Source organism: Heliconius melpomene, chromosome 10, assembly GCF_056956725.1.
Source record: "Heliconius melpomene rosina isolate 202511_hmr_F chromosome 10, ASM5695672v1, whole genome shotgun sequence".
In the NCBI taxonomy this organism is placed as follows: Eukaryota; Metazoa; Arthropoda; class Insecta; order Lepidoptera; family Nymphalidae; genus Heliconius; species Heliconius melpomene.
In genome coordinates, this window is record NC_140398.1 from 5,784,733 (window position 1) to 5,808,953 (window position 24,221).

Genomic DNA, 24,221 nt, shown 5'->3' on the forward strand with positions numbered 1-24,221 from the left:
ATATACGATCAAATCTAATATTAACAACACAGATTTGTCAAAAGCTCGTTTTAATATAAAATTTATCATCTCAATAGAAACTTTGCATTAAGTCAGTATAGAACTAAACTAGAATGTATTTCAAACGGGCGCCAATGATTAATGGCCGGCGTGGTCCAATCGGTGCGTTCTAAATCCAAACGCGCTAATGGAAGACGAAGTAACAAGCGGCGCCTGCGCATTCAATGTTTACGCGCTAGGGAAATTACCCATGATTATTTTTAATGAGGAATATTTTTAAGAATAATTTGGTATATAACTTTCGGTTCTTTAAATTTATACATTTTTACTAAATTACTGAGATAGAAAAAAAGAGTTAAAAGTCATAAACAATAGTCAATAAGTCATTTTCCATGTTTCATTCACTTCAGACCCATCTTCACAAAAGATTTTAACTTACAGTTGTCATTATTATAAGTACTCCCAAGAGTTTCCGTAATTTTTATATAAAAACATTAAATAATAGTAAAATATTTATTGTAATTCCAACAAAACAATAGTATTATATTCATATATATTAAAATAAATAGCAAAATATGTGAAAAAAAAAATTTAGAAGGATAACAAGATCACAAAACAAAACATAAAATAAGGTAAATCGACACACCGCACTGGCAACACCATGCTCACGTCCGTATAAAAATTTATAGGCAGTTTAAGATGTTTTCGTTCTTAATTTCAGTAAGATAAACGCGCCGGTACATTTCGGCGCCTTTGCGGGTGAAATATGCCTCTCCATTAGTGTTCGTGTCTCATTTGATACATTAGAGGATCGGCTATGTATTGAAGGTCTATGAAATGCTAATAATAGAGGAAAAAGTAATATAAATATATTATGCTTAGTTTAGTTTGAGGCCAGTAAACGCGACATGTTGTGGTTTCGATTTTCACTCGACATAATTATATTTAATATTTTCATTTATTCGCTGTGGTAACGGGGCAAAGGACAACGTTTAGTTCCGCTTGCACATGACCTCCAGTATTTAGCGTAAAATGGGGAACGGAAGTATCTTAATGGGAACAGAATGCTATAATAACAGGTTCCCAAGTTCCTACCCTGCAATATGCGGGATAGAATGTGAATCTAAAAAAAAGTTTAGTTTAATATTGACTATACTATACTTTGTTTAACGACATTTCTATATACTTGTATTCCATTCTTTCATTTTCTCACCTACACCTCTCACCGTATTCTAGTTATCGAGAACTAATATAGATACATGTGAAATATTATTTATTAATTAATTCGACAGTATACAAAATCTGTATTGTTTACATTATTTTATTATGATTTTTTAGCTTTACAAAGCAGGATAGGCAAAGGGAACCTGGGAACCTAGTGTTAAGACACTCCGTTCTCATTAATACACTTTGTTCTTCCGTTCTTATTAAACAAGGAAAAATACTAAAGTAAATTTTATGTTAAAAATTTAAAACCAACTAAATTGGAAACCAACATGTTATGTATAGTAACAAAACAATACTTTCAAGATAAACAAAAACATAAATAAATATATATTTTTCTCAAATCCTAACCAAAAATCCCGAATATTTTAATAACGTACTAAGGATATTCACAACCATATCGAGGCGGGTCAGGGTAAAGTGGCCGCGACGCGCATCTTAAGTGAGTAAGGTATGTTAATTTCAGGATGACGATTTATTTGGAGTAAACGGATATAGACATACGTTCATGTCTCCATACATCGTTTTGACGTTGGATTTGATATTGTTATTAGTGTCGGAACTCTATTATATCTATTTTAGTTTAATTGGTGATTTTATTAAGAGAAAAACAAATTTTATTCTTATATAATTATGCATATGTACATGCAATGTGTTGGTATAACGATACAACAACATAAACGTGCATTTATTAAGTTTATGTATATTATAATATTAAAATTCATTTTCTTTTTAAAAATAAAAGCTTAAACAGACGTATAAACATTAACTTATTTCAATTGCAACATATTAAAAAAATCGTACGAAGTAAATAATGATAAAAGAAATAAAAAAAACGACATCAAAACAAGAATCAAACGCAACAGGTGCTTAAATCATTATATGAACCCATAAATAGCAATAAAATCATTTAAACGTATGAAGGAACGGGCATATGAGGCGTGAATACTTACTGGCGTATATAGAGACATCAAATTTATTTCACTTTAATAAACGCAAATACAAATGCAAATGTAGTCTAAACAAATTTATTGCCCCTTTTTGAATATAAAATTTAAATCTCCAACAGGGGGTTGGGAATACTGACATGATGTTGTTAGTATAACGGTGAAGAATAGTGTTTTAAAATTTATTTAAAAGAAACAATCATTTTATTTTTTAATTAAATGTTTTAATTATTATTTCATGGAAATGTAATTTGAAAATATCTCATTTCTAAATCAAGTGTGAAAGAATATTTGTAAGATTTTTTTGTAAAAAAGCGCAAGGCAAATAATTATTAATTTATCAATCCAAGATATATTTATTAATCAAATAACAACATGAATCTTTTTTTAAAATGACGCTCAAAAATTCAAAATACATACCATATTTACATATGAAATAGGGGGCGGAGAAAGTCGAGTAATCCGGATAAGTAATTCTCTCTGAGTAAGTAATGCGTTGATAAATGAAATTAAATCGCACAAACAAGTGCTGCCATTCGGCCCGCGGCTCCCCTTGCATGCGGCGGACTCTATGAGGTTAGTGATGGAAGATACAATTTGAAGTAAGAAAATAAATAATCTGCTTATTTTTTTAAAATACGTACACTATAATATGATACGTGGAGTGTATTACAAAGTATGTATATATATATATATATTTTCTAAAACTAAGATATAAAAAATAAATATATTTACGTGGAAAAATCTATAATATAGCGTAATCTCTCTCAAGAGAGATAGAGAGAGAGATTTCACATTAATTAAAAGTAGACATAAAATCTTATAACACCATCATAATAGCATCATCGACGTACACTAAAACTTAACAAGCCCATCACTATGAAACTTGGCAAAAAGCACAACGCATCTCGACATGTGGGCAGCAATCTGTCGCTGCTACTTCAATATTCCCTCTCGCATTTCGGCACAAACAATGTATGTATATCTGTCCTTGTCGCACCCCCTTGCACATTCCACCCCACGGTACTCTGTCGCAAGTACTTAGATATGCGATAATCGCTAGTTCGAGTATTGGATTGTTTTCGATTGTCCGATTCGATTACGGGGGGTCAAAAAAGTCGATTGTTTTCATACAATTACACATCGTATGTCACAGAGAGCACATGTGATCGGGAAAATGGATGTAGATGAACCGTTGTGGAGCTCAAATATCATATAGTTAGAGTGGAAAAGCTTTTTAAATAGTATATAGTTTACCTTTAACCAGCCGATCCCGCTGACGTGATCAGTTGGAAATAGCTAACAGTCATGCATGACGTATTTAAAGTACATCATTGGTAACACTATAGGGTTAACGTAATGTAATATAGTCTATATTATAGCCTTTCTCTATACATGGACTATCGCACATAAACAAGCGCGTTCATTTTATTAAACTTTTCAGCTATATAATATTAGTAGGTATAGGATATAACTAAAAAGCAAAGCCTGTGGAGTTCCACCACTCAACACACAATGCCTTCTCAAAAATCGGCGGAAAGTAAAGAACGGAAGTGACTTAACACTACGTACGAGATTCAACGTCAAACTAAAATACCACACACATCCCAAACATCAAACTAACGACCTATATCAAAGAATATGAATACACTAGCACTTTACCATGAGGGTGTTAAACATTTTTTATTTCAATCTTAACAGTAAATCTTTAAAATAAGCCCGTCACTCGTCAATCTTTGAGTAAGCCCGCTAAGAGCCGTGCGAAAGCGCATCTGGCGGTAACACTTTGATATAGCTCGTAAGCTAAATTGGGGATGAAATATGGGGTACATTGATTACAGCATTGTTAAAATACACCTAAACTAACTAGCTTCTACTCCCAGCGTTGTTTATAATACAATTCTTGTGAAGCTTATAGATACTTAATAAATTTTTCGACGTTATTTACGGTTTTTAGGCACAGGGAAACTTAAGTTAAATCTAGTCAAGGGTATACTATGCAGTTTTGAGATCGATAGGTCGTTGGGTTGGATAACCCACAACGCTATTATGACTTTTATTAACAACCCACGATACCATTCCATAAATATATCGCGAAATGTGAGATATACATTAAATATTGTCTTTATATATTTCTAAGAAAAAACAACGTAAAAAAAATAGTTAAGTAAATTATAACAGTTTTTATATTTTAAATAATTAATGTTAAATATAAAAATATACTTAATCATTGTTTACAGCAAAACATTACCATTATGGCGCAGAGCGCAGCGGGACATCGATTGAGAGATTGAGGCTTGAATAGAGGCGGGGCATTTATTTAATTTTATATTTATTTATTTATTACCCTATAATTACATACGCCGTCATGGCGCAGTGGAACAGCATGTGTCTGTAAACGAGCTGGTAAACCTATAGGTTTGATGTTAGTAGAATAATTATTTTTCTTCATTTCCACGTTTTGGTGGTCCAATTTCAGATTGAATTCCACCTCTGCAGGAAAAAGTATAGAGTTTTTTTTATAATTTTCAAAGAAATTGTGTTTTTCCTTTATTGTATATTTGGAAATATTGCTCACTATAAAAAATATTAGTCGCGCGTAATTTAAATCCAATCCCATTAGTTCGAAGTAGAAACTTTTTACACGAAATCAAAATAGCTAGGGTCTCTAAGGTCCAAGTTATAATAGGGATTCTTTAGATGGGCACTTAGTCTAAAATTCAGTCAATACCAGTGGTCACTCAGCAGTCTTCTTCCTTCGCCATACAAAGAAGAAAAGAAAATACTATATTAATAGATTCTCCACAGTGAATGCCCTAACAGCGCACTGTACAAGAGCACAGCGTGACGTCGATTGAGATGTTGGCACAATAGAGGCGTGTTAAGTGATTTGATTTATTACTATATGTTAGTGCTACTTGTGTTTGTTTGCGAGTGCTTAAATCATTAAAAATTATTTATAGTAAAAAGCCACAAATACTGTACTAAAAAATTAACAACATATTATTAACAATATTACAATGGAGTGAGTAAAAAACATTAACAACACATTTAAAGTTGAAACAAATAAATCTCACATATTATTCCATAAACATTAAATAAATTGGGGAACAGGGTGTCTAAGCACTAGGTTGCCTCTGCCTCCTTTGTGCGGGATATAGCGTGAAGCGGATTTTGATTTTTAAGGTTAATTATCTATCACCATAAAATGAGAGATCTCCCATTAGTTATATGCATATATATATACATAATATAATAATAGGTATAAATATCTAACTGGTGCCTTTCGCCGGGGTCACGCAGTCCCGCTCGCTCCCGGGAGTATACAAGGAAACCACATTTGAGGCGCACGCGTTATGGTGCTTTTAGAATATATTATTTTGTACATAAGACATATTTTAAAATAACTTTATTTAAAATACCTTAGGAAATATTTTTAAACAACGTCAAATTAGGATACCTATTTAGGAACCTTGTGAGCCTACGGAATCTTAATGGAGAAGTAGTGCTATGACGACACCGTTCGCATTAAGATACTTTCAGTGGCAGACACTACGCTTTAAAGTGGGCGAGCGAGAAAATGAAAATATTTAATTTCCTCGAGTGGGAATCGAATCCACAAAACGTCGCGTTTACAGTCTGGCCTGAGACTCACCTCAAAAAATTTAAATTTAAACATGTAGATAAAATATCATCACAACTAGCAAACGCTAAATACAAGATAATTTTTTCGACGAAATTCCTCACAAATATTATGGAACCTTCAACAAATAGCAGAACATAATCTAATTAGAGAAACGTAAACAATTATTATAATTATTCGGCACGCGTATGTTAATTACTTACTAGAGATACCGACGATAGTGTGGGTATCTAAATACAAAGTTAAAAAAAGCTATTTTGAACTTAAAAATGAGAGAAATAAAGTTCATTTTGAGTAACATGTAAAAGATAAATATGATTCTTATTTAATTATGAAAAGTTTAAACAAGCGACTCAATTACTAGGGTATAGAGTACCTATTTGGCTATTTTTAATAATACAGAATTATTAAATATTTTCTGTTTTGTAAGAAGATTTAGATATATTTATATAACATTGTTTTTTATAAAATATTTAAATTGTAATTTTTGTTTTTGTAATTTTTCATTGTAAATGTATGGAAAAGATGGAGGAGCGCTAATAAATAATATTTTCTGTTAAAATAAATGAAACATATTTAATAACTTAAATGCCTCAAAATCAACAATCCACCATTTATATCAATTCCGCCATACTATTTACAGTCTCAATGACATATCCCTTGCGAGTGACAGACAGAAGCACACTGGGGACGGCAACCGAACTGACGACCCCAGAGGATGGTGCCACGCGACCTGTCACATGTGGCCTACCTACCGTTAAATAAAGTTTTATTTGAACAAAAAATTATAACCGAATTCACCATTGCGTGTGATTTGCGGCGACAATTATAGAATACAATAGTTGGGAATGATGATGAGCCGAATAAAAGATTATATTTCGTAGTTCAAAGACGTCTTAATAATGCATTTTTCCTTGCGGTGTCAATTAAAAATTTGGTGTAAGGTATTAAATAAATAAATAAAATATATACAGAAAATAGCTTTAGTGTACTAAAATTATTAAAGCGGTGTTTGGTATTCAATATTATGTCAACTCTACTCAACACGCAATATCTCGGAAATTCGATCGAAAAAGTGGAGAACGGAGTGACTTAACACTTAGCTACTATATGCGGGATACAGCGTGAAACTAAAAAAAAAAAAAAAAACACATTAAACACACACTATTAAGCATCGCCTAATTCTCTCAATCCATTGCACAGAGAGCGACATATGTACGTGCCTACATATGAGCGCGTCGACTGTGAAATTCAATCAAAATATGAATGAAAAAAAGTATGGCCGACGTGATTCGCGTTAATTGCACTGGCTCCATTGCCTCTTACCCCATTATGGGAGCTGACGTTGTATTAATTAAATAAACAGCGCCGCCTTTTCTGCTTTTAGTGTGTGTTCAAAATAATTATTGTTGACTAGTGTCAAGAATAATTCATTGATTTTTTGAGATAAATCAGTACGTACGATATGTTTTATATAAATTAACGACTACATATACAGACATTAGAAATAATAAAACTAACTTACGAAAGCTGTTTGGAAGCCTTTATAATCATTACACTCAAATATTACCCAATTCCAATAATCTCACTTTGTGTAGATACATACATACATACAGGGAATAACTTTTTTTAAGTTAGTCAAAAATGAAAATAAACTTAAATAAAAACTGGTTAAGTGTAAGTCGGACTAGCCCACCAAGGTTTCCGTACCAATTTCATGATAGTAGGTCAACACTAAGTTGTAATTATAAAAGTTGGCAAACATAAATTTGTGGGCGGGCATATACATTCATTTTGTATGAAATAAAAAAGAAATATATATTTTTTTTTCTATGAAATATCTATAAATTTTCACTTCTCAGATTTTTTCCTTTACTTGTATGGTAAGTTCTCACGTTGTGCCTAAATCATTATTGTAGATTCACCCGTATGGAAAATACAAAATACAGCATAATTGATGCACAAACGCTCGTATCTTTTGATTGCATTGACTTAGAAGTTTGATTTTTGCTGGATTTCTGTGCTTTATGGGACCATAGACCTGAATATTTGATATTAATATTAGCTTGACACGTCCACGCGGTCTCGAGATAAATGGTCTTGACAGACGGACAAACAGCCAACAAAGTAATTCTATAAGGGTTCCATTTTACCTTTTGAGGTACGGAACCCTAAAAAACAAGTCGTCCAAAACAAAGTAGGGTAAACGCACCAACAAACGTCACCTGCCATTAAATCGAGCGCGCATCATTGACAAAACCCAAATTGAATGCGCTCCCTCTGCCGTCCTCACACCCGACCCGTCCGTGCCACTATTGAATAAATATTGTTTCTCGCGTATTGAATTATGTTGTTGTATATGGGGAAGACTTGTATGAAAAGTTCAAATTAAATGCATATAATACAAATGTCTAATATTTTTTATTATTGTAAGAAATATGTTAAATTTATTAAACTCGATGTACTATTGATTATAGTAACTGCAATTTGCCGGTCAAGTCGGAATAATTTCATGATTGTAAGTTAACGGGAAGTAGGTACAACTTATTTCAAAAGTTGACAGACTTAAGTTTACGAACGAATGCGCTACTTTGATATAAAATATCTATAAAATATCTTAATTTTTAGAATTATATATATAAAAATAACGCTATCTGAAAAATCTAAACTTGACTTGATCTCTACACAATCTTGTTAGGCGTAAGGACAGACGGATAGAGAAGCAGACAGATCGGAAACAAAATGATCCAAATATCCATCAAGGCATACCGTTTTTTTTTCTTTTGAGATACGGAACTCTAAAAATATATTTTCCTGGCATCTTTCTTGAGATAAAATAGGAAAAGTGCAGCGGGGAACCCCCCGTAACGCTTACAAACAATCACTGTATTTTCTAAGAGAAGATTCACCATCAGAAAATTAAAAAGCAGTAATTTACCTAAAAAAATAATCTAGAAAATCAAAACGTTAAGGCTGTAAGCAAATTAATTCACTCGCCCCCTAGTAGGTAGGGCTGCTACATGAGGAGCTAGCGCTAATAAAAAACAAATATTGGCATATCAAATAATCATCGAACCATCAGTTTTAATAAATTAAAAGTGTCCTCGTTAAAATTGTTGCCCAAAAGGTTGGGGTCGCAATAGAAGCGTTTTGCTATTTTTATAAAAAAAAACATAATTATGTTGTAATTAATATAATAAAAAACTGTTACATTATTATATTTTTATAGCTTATTTAAGAAAAAATGTTTTCTTTTGTAACTCAATACTCGTGTAAATTATGTAACTTTTAATTTTCCTCTGATTCGGTTCAATTATTATTGAAAAGGAGGAAGCTCTACATGCAACATTTGTAACAAAATTATTAGTTTATGCAGGTATAAACACAGGTCCACCTTTAACTCATATATTTATATCAATCTGTTTTTGACTGTCTTACCAGAACAAGGAACATTTTATTCCTTCAAGTGGGTATCGCATCCACTCACTTCTCGTTTACCTTATTAATAAGAAAAACATAAATAAAACACAAAACGCGTCCATACAAAACGCTACAAGTAGCACCACACTTGAGGGCCGCTCAAGCACCGCAGGACGGTACCAACGTACCAATCTCAAATTGAGAGAGAACATTTTAATTTAGCAATTGGTGGGCGTCACTGCCCGGACGACATGCTGTCTAATTATAATGGGGCTCATTGACTTTTTGATAATCAAAAGCTGGGGACCTTACTGATACGGTGACTTACCATGTTATTGTTTGCTTTGCCCTATTATAGTGATTACGTAGCTGAATAATTCAAGTATGGAAAATTAAATGTTTTCCTATAATTATTGGTGACAACATAGAGTAGTTGGGCAAATGTTCTGAAATTCTCATTCTCAAAATTCTCATAAAATGTTTATATTTTTTTCATCGCCGTCCACTGCTGAACGTAGGCCTCCCTCATCAAGCGCCAACCAACCGGTGCCAGCCACCTTCTTTAAATAATTATTGTTGACTAAATAAACGATGTTACAAATGAAATATATAAATAAATAAATAATAATATAAAATAAATAGCGAATGACTAAACGATTGTTTATATTAGCCAAGGTGAAATGCTTTTGACTGGTCTGTACAACCGTTGAAGAAGTCATGTCTTTGAAGTAGACCAAACCGAACCGATATTACGCAAGAGATGAATAAAAGAACATAAAAACTCTTCCGTTGCAGTATAGTGACTGACGAACAACGCATAGACGAAACTACTGGAACTAGAAAGTTGAAATTTGGCAAGTATATAAGTTAGGAAGCGTAGAGATAGGTTACGGAGTACTAAAAGGAAAAGATTTCTCGAAATTGCTACACGAACGAAGAAAGCCCGGATTTTCTTTTTGTTTTTAAATGTATATTTAAGTCCACAGAAAAAAAATTGCAAGTTACAATGACTAATATAAAATATAAAAATCGACACATAGCATCGCTGAAGTGCAGAATCACTACATATCTACAAACACCTAAAAAACCAATCATTCCAACGCAATTACAGACGTGAAAGGGTGTACAAGTGAGTATTGTACAAGTATCGAAAGCTCTCGATCGTGGACAATAGACGCGAGTGTGGAATTGTATTAACCACTCGTCGATTCAATTACCACTTACCTCGATAATGGCATTATGCTCTTAGCGATCTTAGCGTCTGAGATTTCAAGTGAAAAATGAGAAAAAGTGCTTTACACTAAATATTTTTTGGGACGATTATTATTTTTCTGCTAATATAGTATTGAATGGTCTTGATATCAATCAATGATTTTATATTAGACTTACTAATAGAAGAGAGAAGAGAAGAGAGAATAAAAATATGAGTAAGAAAATAGGTAGTTTAGAATAAGGATTCAACTAGTTTGTCTTAACAATCATAAAAACCATTCATTTCAGCTATTCTTTATTATGCGCATTTAGATTGAATTCAAGTCATTCAATTTCTTAATTTTAACAATAATGAAATTTCCTCGTGTAAAAAAAAAATCTAAGATTGCTCTAGAATGTACCAAATTCATCATACTAGTATAATTTTGTACTAATAATAAGAATAAATAGAACATCATATTTATAATATCTACGTGACAACTTTGTAGAGTCGTAGCACTACAAAATTAATTGAATTCTTTATCGAAAAGCTTGAAAAAGCTTAATAATTAAAAACTTAACACAAATAAATTCCAACAACCAAAGAGAAGTAAATCGCAAGCTTTCATATGACATTATAATCGTATGTTTAATCGATTTACACTCAATTATTGTTTCAATAATATCGTCCATACAACTAATAGTGACGTTCAAAATGGGAACGAGTTAAATGTATCCGATTAATCGATAATCACTTGTAATCTGGCGATTATTGATACATCATGGGGTCGCATAGAGCAGTTTACAAGAGTAACCTTACCGTTTTACTATAATATTAATATATGACGTATGTCATTACTAGATTATTTACTCAGTAGAGCGATTGAGCTTTTAAACTTGTGCCAAGTTTGTCGATTTCAGGATCTAACGTGGTAAAATGTTTTTCCATAAAATATAATGAAAGGACTAGTATAAAAATATTATTAATGTAATTGTTTAAAGTTTGAAAATGTCTATTATTTAACCGACTTCTGTAAGAAAAGGATGTTATCAATTCGACTGTATTTTTTTATTTATATGTATATGGTATTGTAATTAAAAAATACGCTGTAGTAGTTTTTTGATAGTATATTTTTATCTATCCATTCCCAATAAAGACATTTAACATTAAATATCTATAATAAACAACTAAATTAAAAAAAAACATAAATAATCATCAACTGCCAACCAGATCTACTCTGTGCTCAGCAGAGTACCTACACAATAAGGAAAGTGCACCCATATGTACACAATGGAGTTACGCCGAGTCGCGTCGCTGTCACACACATGCTATGCTAACGTAAATATTGCATACTTCAGTTTACGAATGATATATTATTGTTGCGACGATTTTTACGTTTATCTACATACTTGTTTCTTTTGTTTTTTTCGCTTCACGCTGTACATAGCAAGGTAGACAAGGGGAACCTAGTGTTAAGATATTCCCCTATACCGAACTCTGAAGACGTTGCCAATTGAACAGTTGAAGTTGGCGGAACTCAACGCCGCGCTTCGTTACCAGAGCAAGGTAATGAAAATGTTAAATATTTAATTTCCTCAACGTTATTTCTTCAACTTTAAATAAATTGAATCATTTAAAAAATAAAATAATTATTAGTGAAATACAATAATTTTGAGAAAAAATCTCCTCCTGCTTAACCTTATGTTTTTTCCTGTATTTCAGATAATTCTTGAATTTAATATGACAAAATTAAAAATGTGTTTAAACACAGGCATATAGATAACGAGCGACAAAGACAACATCACCGATAGCAAAAAAAAGTTTGAAAAACTACATGACACGGTAATTTTTAGGGAACTTGGTGTTAAGACATTCCGTTACCCCTTTTTCCGACCAATTTTGAGACCTTATGTAGTGACTGGGGGAACCCAACACCGTGTTTTATCTCAATACAATTTCTTTACACAATTCTACATGAAGTTAACCCAACACGTCATACAAAACAATGATTCGTCAAGCGGAACTACAACAAAAGCCTGTACCAAAACATGTGTAGGTTTTAATTAAATGGGACTTTTGTGGAAGTTTGATAGGGATAATTTCTTTATTTGTATTGACAGATTTCTTGTTTTTGTTCCAGTGACTTAGTAGTAGTGTGGGATTTTTTTTAATAAAAATATATTTTTTAATATTTTTTGATAGTTTTTTTATATGTTGGTAAATAGAAAATATAAAGTTATAAGGAAAATTTATTAAATATTATTATAGTGTCTTAAAACATGTTTACACATAATAAACTTTTAACACTATACGTTAACCAAACACTATTACCTAGGTATAGGATATATTTTACAATCTTTTTTTTACAAATTTCCTTGCAGTAATCTTTAAAAGTCGATAAAACACAATAGCATGTACCTACACCTACATACGTTAGAAAAGCATTGAACCCTGTGTTCCTTTCTACCCTCCACTATGAAGGGCGAGTGCTAGTGCATTAGACAAATTAAATTATTATACACATTCGTGACTATCAAGATTATATATTGTGACACTGAGACAATTTTAAATTCAGACATAAGACTGTATGAATTTAAAATTTTACACGCAAGTTGCGGGTTCGATTCTCGCTCAGCGGATTGAGTTATTTTCATTTTCTCTCTCTCTCTGGTTAAAAGACAAAGTGTAGCGTTGAGTTTCGCTACTCAATGTATCGAAAATTGGGAAGTGCGTGAGGAACAGTGTCTCAACACCAGGTTTCTTCTGTCTATCCTTCTATATATGGGATACAGCGTGATGCTTAATAAAAATGTTAAATAAATAAACAAAAAAAATACCGGGAAGTCATAAGAGTATCTAACTATAGGATTAACAAAAATGGAACCACAGTACTTTAACAAAAATTGTTATGTTTTAAAATCTGTCAATGTAATCAATGATTTGACGATAACTATCAACTAAATGTACAAGTACATATATATCATTAATAACCTCTAACGATCATGTATAGATTGTGAGAATAATTAAGAAGTTTATAGAATTTACCTAGGACCAGGATTCGTAAACCTAGTACTTATTATAGACAGAAAAGAATTTTAAATATAGTAGAATAATTTATTACATAATTAATTTTCTAAAAAAATCATACCCAATATGTCAAAATATACAAAATGTCACCTAAAAAAAACTGACAAAATCGAATTTTATTCCTAAACTGAGTACTTAAAAATCGTAATAGCCTCCATTCCCCCTACCTACCCTACAAGGGGCGAGCGCTAGTGCATTAGACAAATTAGATTATTACTAAGGCAGTGTATCTATCAAAGGAAACGTTACGATACATTAACTACGTACCCACTAATGTATGTATGTATGTGTATGAATATATCATAAATTATATTTGCGTGCCTTTGATGCAACGACGATATCTTGGGGACAGACAATGTACTATACTGTGCCATTTTAAACCTTTATATTTGTTTATAACTTTATAGACCTCGGTCGACCTTGGAAAATACGTATCAAAAATACTGGAGGAAGGTCATGTCAAAAGCATGAGGACCATAATATACGAAATACACGAACCATAATATAGGAAAATATTTATTCAAGTAAAATGCTGTATTTTTGATAAAAAACTAAATTTTTATTATTCAATTACTCATTTCATCCAAAATGAAAAAAAAAAAAAAATTGAGCTTGCAAAAAGCATATTTTGATGGCTTTCAACCGTCCTACTTATTCCGCATTATAACTGATATCCAAAGTAAACAAACAAATGTGTAACATTATTTAAATAAAAATATTTTTGTTACAATATAAAGTACACTTAATACTTTACCTTAACAGTATGTACCCACCTAATATTTTAAAAAGTGAAATGATGCCATCCAGTCGCAGTTTGTACCGACCGACCGATCCACATTCGGTAGAATGATTGTTATACTTAAATTATTTTAATTTTCCTACTCTAGTATAGTGCGGGATTAAATTCTGCTACTCAAGAGGCAATGTCTCGAAAAGTTGGAAACTGAGTATCTTACCACCAGCGGAGAAAAGCGTGAACCTGCAAAAAAGGCCTGCAAAAAAAAACTAAAACTAACCTTATAATTTGATGCGCTCTATTTCTCAACATAGCCAATATTTCCTGCTCTTCTTTGGAATCATCGTTGTCATCGTCGTGTAAGCGGCTGGCACACAGTATGGAGTCCAGCGCGACAGACAAACTGTCCGCCAGTTGTTTAGCCAAGTCCATTTCCCTTTGATCGGATTGGAGGTCTTTTTCCTAAAATAATTGATAAAAATTGAATGTGTTGAATTAAACTTTTTAAAGATATTAAAATTTATATTTTATGTCAAAAAGTTGTAAATTAATGATAATTATAAAAATAAGAGATCGTCGTGACGCTGGGGTACAAGCGTGCGACTGTACATGAAACTGTTGTGAGTTCTATTACCACTCGAGCTCTGCTGATAAGTTAAAGCGCGGCATTAAACTCCGTCATTCATCACACACTGCCACGAGAATTCGGCGGAGTGCGAAATTGAAATGTCAACACAAAGTACCCTGGTTTCCTCTGCCTACCCTTCTGTGCGCGAGATTCAAATAACCTATAAAAATAAGTAATATAATTATTATAAGTAAATGTATATATATTTTTACGCAATTTGCCGTGGTGCAGTGGGCCAGCGCTTTACTATAAAAGCGACGGTTAAGGGGTTTGTTCCCTACACGGAGAAATTAATTAATAAATTATTTTAAAATTATCTCACTCTTGGAAAACAGAACCACTCAACATGCAATTCACGGGGAATGCGTTGATCAGACTGATTAGGTTCTGTTTGCTTATTATTTCAAAAAAAAATCTTAAACATAAAGGAAATTAATACCAACAATAAGCAAATAATATATACGAAATAATTTTTATTATGCCTAATAGCAAAAAAGGTAACTTTTAAAAAAAATTTATATACTAGATTTATATCGACATATACATATATATCTAAATAAAGAAAGAAAAACCGTACGGCGGTGTAAAAATGCAACGCACGCCGACCATTAGACGAGGTTACGTAGGTACTGTATCAGAGCGATAGCACATTAGGGATCGGGTGTGTTTGTCGGGGGCGAGCTACTTGCATTACTACTGGAAGGGAAATATTATAAGTATTTATTTCCCTCTTCCTCTTTATAGGTGTTACTTATATTTTCAAATTGTTATCTGATATTTAGTTAATTTATATTGTTATTATTTATTAATTAATAAATATTAATTGGATTTGAATAATAATACAGATACATAATAATAAAGGTATATGAAGTGTTGAAGTGTCAATTAAACCACATCTGTACAAAATGATCAAATTACAAAAGACGATACGACAAAAGAAGGTAAATCATCATTTATGTTATCATAATCTCATGTCATCACATGAGACAAAAAATGTAGATTTAGGGGTTAAAAATACAAAATTGGTTTGAAAATAACAAATTTGGCACGCACCCAAATACTATCTGATGGTATTCGGACCCAAACCTCATAAACAAGTAGATTTACTGCGATACGACAAAAATCAAGATGATGTCAATGATAAACGAAATTAACACGACAACTGCAAATGTCCCTAAGCCCAGCAACCAAATCCGACCTAATCAACGCGACATTATGGAATTGGAGCAAAGTGTGAATGGAAATCAATAGTTTTATTTTTATTCACCGATATCGTTTAAGGTGACCTTAATTATTATACGATTTGCAAATTTCATGACATATTTTCTACCGAAATTGTTCATAAATTTTACATTAAATGATAAAAAAAGATGAGAACACGCGTATCTGAGATAAAGGTTTAAAATTATAGTATGTATTGAGGTCATATTTCGTAAAAACAACAATTTACACATAAGATAATTTAGTATAAATTATTTAAGTTCTAATTTAAGTAGATTTTTATTTGAAGTACACCTAAACACTTTTACATAATTTAAAAACAATTTATAAGCTTTGCTTATGAGATGTTACATTTTAAAACTTAATAAAAAAAAGAATTAATTATTTTGAAACTGGGGAACGGAGTGTAAACACACTAGCTTCCCTCTACCTACTTTGTGGGGAATATACAGCATGAAGTTGATTTTTTTAAATTATGCCAAAAATACTGTTAAGCAATTCAGATACTACGTTCATTTTATCACGATAAGGAAAAAAACTCCTGCAATTAACATATAGAACCAAAATATCTTATGATACAAAGATAAACTGATGATAACATATCGATGGTTCACATTTTGGCCTGTGTCGATATCACCAAAATTCGACACTACCCTATGTCAATTAAGAATATGACCGAATAAGATGACATTTTTATTTAAATATCCAAATGCAACTTTTTGGATCGTTTATTGCAAAAATTATTTCGTCAATCAAGCACTTAAAATTGGTAGTTTATTAATTTAGTGAAATCAGAAACACGATCACAATTCCCGTATTTATATCGGTTGAATTATGATAAAAATCCAGATTCTTACAAAGAAAACGATAACGTTTAATCTGCATGACTTCTAAACTTACGCACATTATCGTAATAATATTTTTTTTATTTCATTTGTTTCTTAAAAATAATTAGAATCGCATTATTAGTTTGCATAATGATGACTGAAGTAGAAAAGATTATAAATTCTAAGGACTGTCTATGTATTTAATATAATATGTAAAAAGGTTTTTTTTCCCTTACATTCCACACTTTCCGCCGAATTCTAGAGACATTGCGTGTTGAGTGTCGGAACTTAACGCCGCACTTTGACTTGTTACCAAAGCAAGGAATAATAACAGTCTGATTTCATAATTTACTAAATATAAATGGCGTATATTTTGTATTAAGTACTTTTCGAAACAAAAGGTTTCGAACACTGTCCAGTAATCCGTAGTAATAGATAGTCTACTCGCAATAAGTTTAAGAGTTTAACTTATCCTCATTTTCTTATTGAAACATAGCTTATTTAATAAAAATATATAACAGGCAAGTAAAACGTGTAACGTGAACGCTCCATCTGGATGCATTAGCGCCGCTTTTAAGGCGCCCGCCCACTCACCGCTACCGGGAGCGCTCAGGGTTAACACACTACAAATTTCTGTTATTATTACAATTATTTTTTATTCAAATTAAATTGAAAATTAAAATATATCAAATATCCAATTCCAGATAAAGAATAAAATAGCACAAAAATACGAGTCGAATAGATAACCTCTTAATTTTTTGAACTTGCATAAACATAATTTTACTGGAGATGTACAAAGGACCAGATATTATTTTTTAGATATTTTAACTTGCAAGTCCAAGTTTTATAAAACTTATACCTAGAAGATTTCTTCCGTCTGAAGCGAACACCATAAGCAACTAAGTCGTAAGCCCACCAAGTAGAAAATTCTTTAAAGCCAATACTAACGACAAATAAAAAAAAAAACAATATACACGATGTTCACTATATTCCTTAATGTCGAAGTTTAAAAAAATCCTAGTAATAAAAACTTAAAATACTCTATCACCTCTTCAATGTCTGTCCGTCTGTCCACTTTCCCTTTCCATCGATCTTAAGCAAACAAAGATATTAAAAAGCAAAAATGAATATAATATTTCAAAACGCACACCCATCCCTACAAACGCAAAGACGCGACGTGTACTTTATATGATCGACCCGCGATGTTTAACCGCAACTTATACACATACCACGTTGTATACATTATACATATATTTTATATGCACAACTTGTATGTATTTTTGTCATATACTTAGACATACAAGGTCACAGATACGTAAATATAAGTAATAAATAAACAATAATAATATCTGGACTTAATACCAAAATAATGTTGTTAAACTGTTTCTGGGTCCTGGGTGGGGTAAGTGGGGAACGGAGTGTCCTGACACTAGATTCCCTCTGCCTACCCTGCTATATACGGGATATATCGAGAAATTGATTTGATTTTTTATTTTAGATTCTAAAAACAAATGAATATGGAAAAAGTAAAAAAAAAATATTGAAGCAATCAGATAAAAAATAAATTTGCAAAAACAAAAACCAAATGACCGTCTAAAATCAACCCCTAACTCAAAAACATCGTAAAACACGCAAGTTAAGCTACATCTACAGTACGGTCAACAAATCTCGGCCGCTTTGAAGATAAGCTTTCTTAACTTTTGAACAAAAAATCCTAATATCAACTCTACACAGCCATCTACAACTTGAAAGCGGCCACTACTCGTCCACCGTACTATACTATAGGTAAATGCTAAAACTACTGATTGAAGGACATCAAAACTAACAACCGGAAGATCGGCACCCCTTCTATTTGATAAAAAAAGTTTCATTTCGGGGTAAAAGTACCTTCCTGGTTACAAATTTACGTTTATTGCACGTCAAAAGATCGATACTCTTTTTTTATTTAAGTAATAGTAAACTATATGTCATATACTACTAAACTATGGAGAATTTTTTATTATGGGGAATTTTGACTTTATAAAATATGATAACTTCTCTGATATTCAGAAATAGGCATGTTAGATAAAACTATATTTTTATAGTACCTAATCTTATGTTACGGACGGACAGCCTAGTGTTTAATAAATGTATATTGATAATTAAAACAACTAGATAAATTGGCAAATAATAAGAGCTTTTTTTTTTATTTGCTTCATGACAAATGATCTTTTAATTTGACTAACAATTTTACTTAACCAACTACATATATAAAAATGTGATCTTAACGCCATCTATTATCAAAGCTTTTTATACGTGCAAAAACCTTACACAATAGTTCCATACATTTAAACTGCATATAGTAATACAAAATATTAACAGATGTCGTACTTTCAAGAAAATATTTAGGCAAAGAGCCTATAATTTCTAAATATGACACAATTAACAATCACTCTTTTTTTTTATATTTAGAGAAGAAACCTAACGCAGTACTTTGTTGTTGTATGTTTTCATCAATCAAGTTGGTCGTACTTTAGAAATAAGTTGAATTGTGATTACTTTTTAATAAAAAAAAAATCGTTTAAATGAATACTTGATTTTCTTCGACATTGGGTCTGTAACTAACGTAAGCAGTTGTAGTAAGTAGCAAATCATCACCGCCCCACCACACCATTATCATCACATCATTATTATTATCACAGAATTAACAACAGTCGCAACAACAACAAGATCAAGAACAACAATAACAGTAACGCCAGCTCACCATCTGCCGCGCCAGCAGCGTGGCGTGGTGCACGCAGGTGTTGGTGGCCAGCAGTTGCGCCGCGGTGGCCGCGCACGACACCATCACGCGCGACACCAGGGTCACGCCCGTCGCCAAGCATCTGGTGGACAAACGAAAACTATTACACGAACCACTTAACAAACCCTGGCTACCCTGGTTTATAGGGATATAGCTTGAAGATAAAAAAAATAAAGATAAAAATTACTAACTTGGGTGATATGGGAGGATTTAGATTTTCCTTTTCAGCAGCAACAGTCAACATCTGAGCTATTACTTTAACAGCTTGAAACCTTTGCACCGCAGTTTTTTCTGTCATGTTTTGCTACAAGAGAATAAATAGACATTGTTATAATTTATTTACCAAAAAGTACAAATAGTAAAAAATATATATGTACTATTGTTCATCATTTTGAGCATATTTTTCTAATTATATTAAACATCTCAAAATAGCATAAATTAAATAAAATACAATTTCATTTAATTCAAAAATATTTAGAGAAATATCATATTTTTGTATTTCAATATAGTAAGAAATGATTGTAGATAAAGTTTTTGCAGGATTCAAAACGTATGTAATTTTTTTTAGGCCATATTCGCAGCGGCACAGCGTCTGGCTGTAAACACGACGGTTGTAAGTTCGATTGACCCTAATCATGGGAATAAATTAATTTCATGTCCTCGCTCCCTGCAATGTCGAACACCAAACGCTCTGTGTGGAGAATAGTGTCATAACATTGAGTTCCCTCTGCATACCCTGCCATACGAAGGATACAGCGTGAACCTATAAAAATAATAAATGATAATACCTTTTCATATCTTTCCATTAATCTATACAATTCATTCATTTGCCTTTCCAAAAATGGTAGATCTAAATCCATTTTGAGTTTCTTATTTCTTTGGTTACCTCTATTTAATTCTATAAAGGAATTCATTTTAGCCTTCTCTTCTGCGTTCTTTCTCTTTCTCTTTTTTTTACTCTCGATTTCTGGAACTTTTTCTGAACTAATACTTGTATTTGCTTCGCTATTTTCTATATTTGATTTAGATGTGTCGTTATTTTTATTTTTACTATTATCACTTACATCCATTCCGTTAATATTAGTAACTTTAGTATCTTTATTATTATTGTTTGTATTTAGTTTATTTTCTTTAACTTTTTTAATAGCTCCATTACTATTCAATTTATCATCATCTCTATCATTACTCCCCTTGTTAACGTTACCATTAACGACTGCACTAATTTCATCATTTATCTTATCATTAGTTATGTTATTGCTATTATCATCAGTTTTAACTTTTTTAGCGTTAGCAGTATCATCTATTTTAGCTGATTTAGCTTTCTTTTTCTTTTTTCCGGTTTTATCTTCGCCATTTTCTATGTTGTTTACGTGAACAGTCACGTTAAGGTCTCGTAATAAGGGCGCTATAATATGTCTTATTGAACTGATAACTCTGTACACTTTACTTGTAACAGGATTTAGAAATGTATCGGCAGTTGTGATTGTATCATCAAATATTGGATTTGAGTTGCCACTGTTACAAAAAGAAACATATACGTAAATTAATAACTGTAAAGTTGGGACACTTATTACAAATAATCGTGGCGTAAGCAGTATCTGAATATAAGCACGACGATTGTGGGCTCGATTCCCATCCAGGGTATATACCTTTATTTCCCCGCTTTGGCAACAATTATTTAATATTCATATTTATTTAGTCTTATCATAATAATTTTTGACTTACGTAGCAAGTAGCTTTTGCTTAAGTTTTCTGGCCTTCTTTTTGATGGCTTTCTGTTTTTCTCTTTCTTTCCTCTCGAGTTCTAGTTTATTGACTTCTTCAACTTCTTTTGGTGTTTGTTCTTGACTTTCGGACGTTGTCTAAAATAATAGTAAAAGTTAATTAAATAGATATTCAACTGTTAATATTTATGATAGTTTAAATAGGTAAATATAAAAAAAACAATAGAAATTTTCGAAGAGAAGAGAAATAATAACAAATAATTTTAAAATTCTTGATATCTCTAAAGAGCCTATTAAATCTATACTGTGGTCGTAAGTCCCAGAGACTGCTTGTTGAGTATATCAAATGTTAAGAAACTTCTCACTTACTTTATTCTTTAACATGTTACATTTTTTCCAATAATCACAATTGAAAGAAAACTTGGATTTAAGATATAATGCCTTTGAGTATATCAAATGTTAAGAAACTTCTCACTTACTTTATTCTTTAACATGTTACATTTTTTCCAATAATCACAATTGAAAGAAAACTTGGATTTAAGATATAATGCCTTTATATGTTCTCTAATGGGGCCCCGATTTTTTAAATATTCCTTATCTAATTAAACGTAGCGGCGTCTGATTGTAATCGAAACGGTTGTGTTGTGGCTACGATTCCTATTGGAGGGAATAAATTATTTTCATAACCTAACAAGACAAGCCGCAGCGTTAAGTTAGTTCCTCCACTTAACAAAATTTATCGGTACGTGAGGAGGAAATGTCTTCACAGGCAGGGTAGGGTCTTTACCTATATGCTGCTTCTGCGGGATATGACATAAAGCTAAAATAAATTGAAAAACTTCTTTATCTAATTAAATAAAGATATAAACCTCACCGGCTGTCTATTTCCAGTAGTAGCTTTCTCCCTGATAGCTTGCAAATGCGACTCCAAACGTTGTTGGCTCGCGTCCTGCTTGTCTCTTATACGAGATCGAAGAGCGTCAGCTTCTAATTCCGCAGCCGCCGCTAACGCTGATAAACGGGATTTCACACCTTCCGCCTGTTTAGTTGAAATTGTAGGAAAAATATGTCTTTAGTTTTTCAAAATTTTGTTTTTTTATAAATTGTGAAGTGAGTAGGGAATGAAGTCTTAACTTTATTTTTATAAAATAAAAATACTAATTTAACTTTCGTATAAATGAAAAAGAAATGACAAAGTTAAAACATAATTAGTTTAAAAGCATGAAAAATAGAAGTTATTTACATATATTTTTAACTACTCATAGTTTACGTATAGTAAATTTACAATAATATTCACAGCCCGGCTAGCTCAGTCGGTAGAGCATGAGACTCTTAATCTCAGGGTCGTGGGTTCGAGCCCCACGTTGGGCGAAATCTTTTTCTTTTTTTTATTTTAAATATGAATTTAAAATGTTTGTAGATTAATAAAGAAAAAAATGTTACTATGATTAAAACGTTTGACAAACGTGTTTAAGTTTTTTAGTCATAGTGTATACCCAAAATTCTAAAGTAGAAGGAAAGCTTTAATTTATTTAATATCTTTAATAACACTTTAGAATTTTATAATTTATTAAAAAAGGATAATGAAAGACGATTGTGATATGAGTTTATATTATTCGTTTGTTTCATTATAACTGTTCATTCAAAATTATGGCATCGAAGTGCATTTAGAAATATTTATTACTATTAACATAAAAATCTGTTGTATTTCTGTATAAGTATTACTTGACAGATTGTTAAAGGAAGTATATATTGTCAAATATAATATGGTAGTGTGTGTCATATTTACTTTAATAATTTAATGTAATTTTTATGTACAAAAAAATCTTAACACTCTGCACTCCTTCTCAATGGCCACATAGTAAAATGAAAATACTTGTCCTCCCAAAAAGAAAAAATCTACTAAAAACGTTCTGTACGGCGCATTACATACTTTAAATGTGAGAGGTAACTATAAACGTAGAAAGTGGAAGCAATAAACATGAAGTAATATAGCCTACAGTTTTTTCGATAAATGTACAAAATAACGAAAAAAAAATTTTCATTTTGAACCGTTACTTTTTGAAATTAGCGCGTTCGACTAAATAAACATTTCAGACCTACAATATTAGTATAGATAAAGTATTAGCATGCCAAACGGCCACGATTCGTCGACCGTACTATAGCTCACCTTCTCTCTGGCGGCGTCGTCTCTCTGCGTGCGTCGTAGTCCACGTAACTCTTCCGCTCGCGCCCCTCTCTCCTTTCTCCTTTCCAGGAGTGTTTCCACGTGAGCTCGTCTCGCTGCCTCTAGTGCTTGTCGACGTGCACCTACAGCTGCTTCTCGGGCTGCTTTCACTTCCTGTAATTATAAGTTAGTTAGTTAGTTGAGTAGGGTTTTGCCTTTTTAGGGCGATGAAATTAAAAAAATAAAAATATCACTCCCCCCAGTGGGGATTGAACCTACAAGCGTCCCGTTTATAGTAGCACAGTGTAAAGCTGAATCACAAATCAAAACCAAATTCCACTCTTACCAGCTTATTTAATCTATCTCTTCTCATCTGACGCAATCGGGTTGTATGTGTTCTACACTGTTCTAGAAACTCATGCCTTCTGTTCTCAGCCTCTAATTGCTTTATGAAGGCTATTTCTCGAAGTTTCTCTTCTTCGTCGTGGGCTTTACGGACAATGTCCTGGAATTTTGGAAGGCAAATGGTTTAAAATAATATATTTGTAATTGTTATAACTTAAAATATATGTATATATAGAAAGTCAATAATTTCTATATAATTTTTACAAGTATGTTGATTT

The 24,221-nt window shown here is 32.0% G+C and overlaps 1 protein-coding gene and 1 non-coding gene across 2 annotated transcripts in view; one reads left to right on the top strand and one right to left on the bottom strand.

The window, feature by feature from the left end:
- Positions 1 to 24,221, bottom strand: part of ssp3 (SCAPER domain-containing protein short spindle 3) — a 52,893-nt gene that overhangs the window by 18,400 nt on the left and 10,272 nt on the right. Inside the window, exons 8-15 of the mRNA XM_085190798.1 lie at positions 23,945 to 24,103; positions 23,602 to 23,772; positions 22,306 to 22,470; positions 21,433 to 21,569; positions 20,496 to 21,222; positions 19,899 to 20,011; positions 19,669 to 19,789; positions 14,530 to 14,711 (exon numbers count right to left, since the gene is read on the bottom strand). Of these exons, the coding sequence (XP_085046924.1) occupies positions 14,530 to 14,711; positions 19,669 to 19,789; positions 19,899 to 20,011; positions 20,496 to 21,222; positions 21,433 to 21,569; positions 22,306 to 22,470; positions 23,602 to 23,772; positions 23,945 to 24,103 (1,775 nt within the window). The remainder of the gene's footprint in view (positions 1 to 14,529; positions 14,712 to 19,668; positions 19,790 to 19,898; positions 20,012 to 20,495; positions 21,223 to 21,432; positions 21,570 to 22,305; positions 22,471 to 23,601; positions 23,773 to 23,944; positions 24,104 to 24,221) is intronic.
- Positions 22,730 to 22,802, top strand: TRNAK-CUU (transfer RNA lysine (anticodon CUU)). Its single transcript has one exon. It is a non-coding gene; the product is annotated as a tRNA-Lys (tRNA).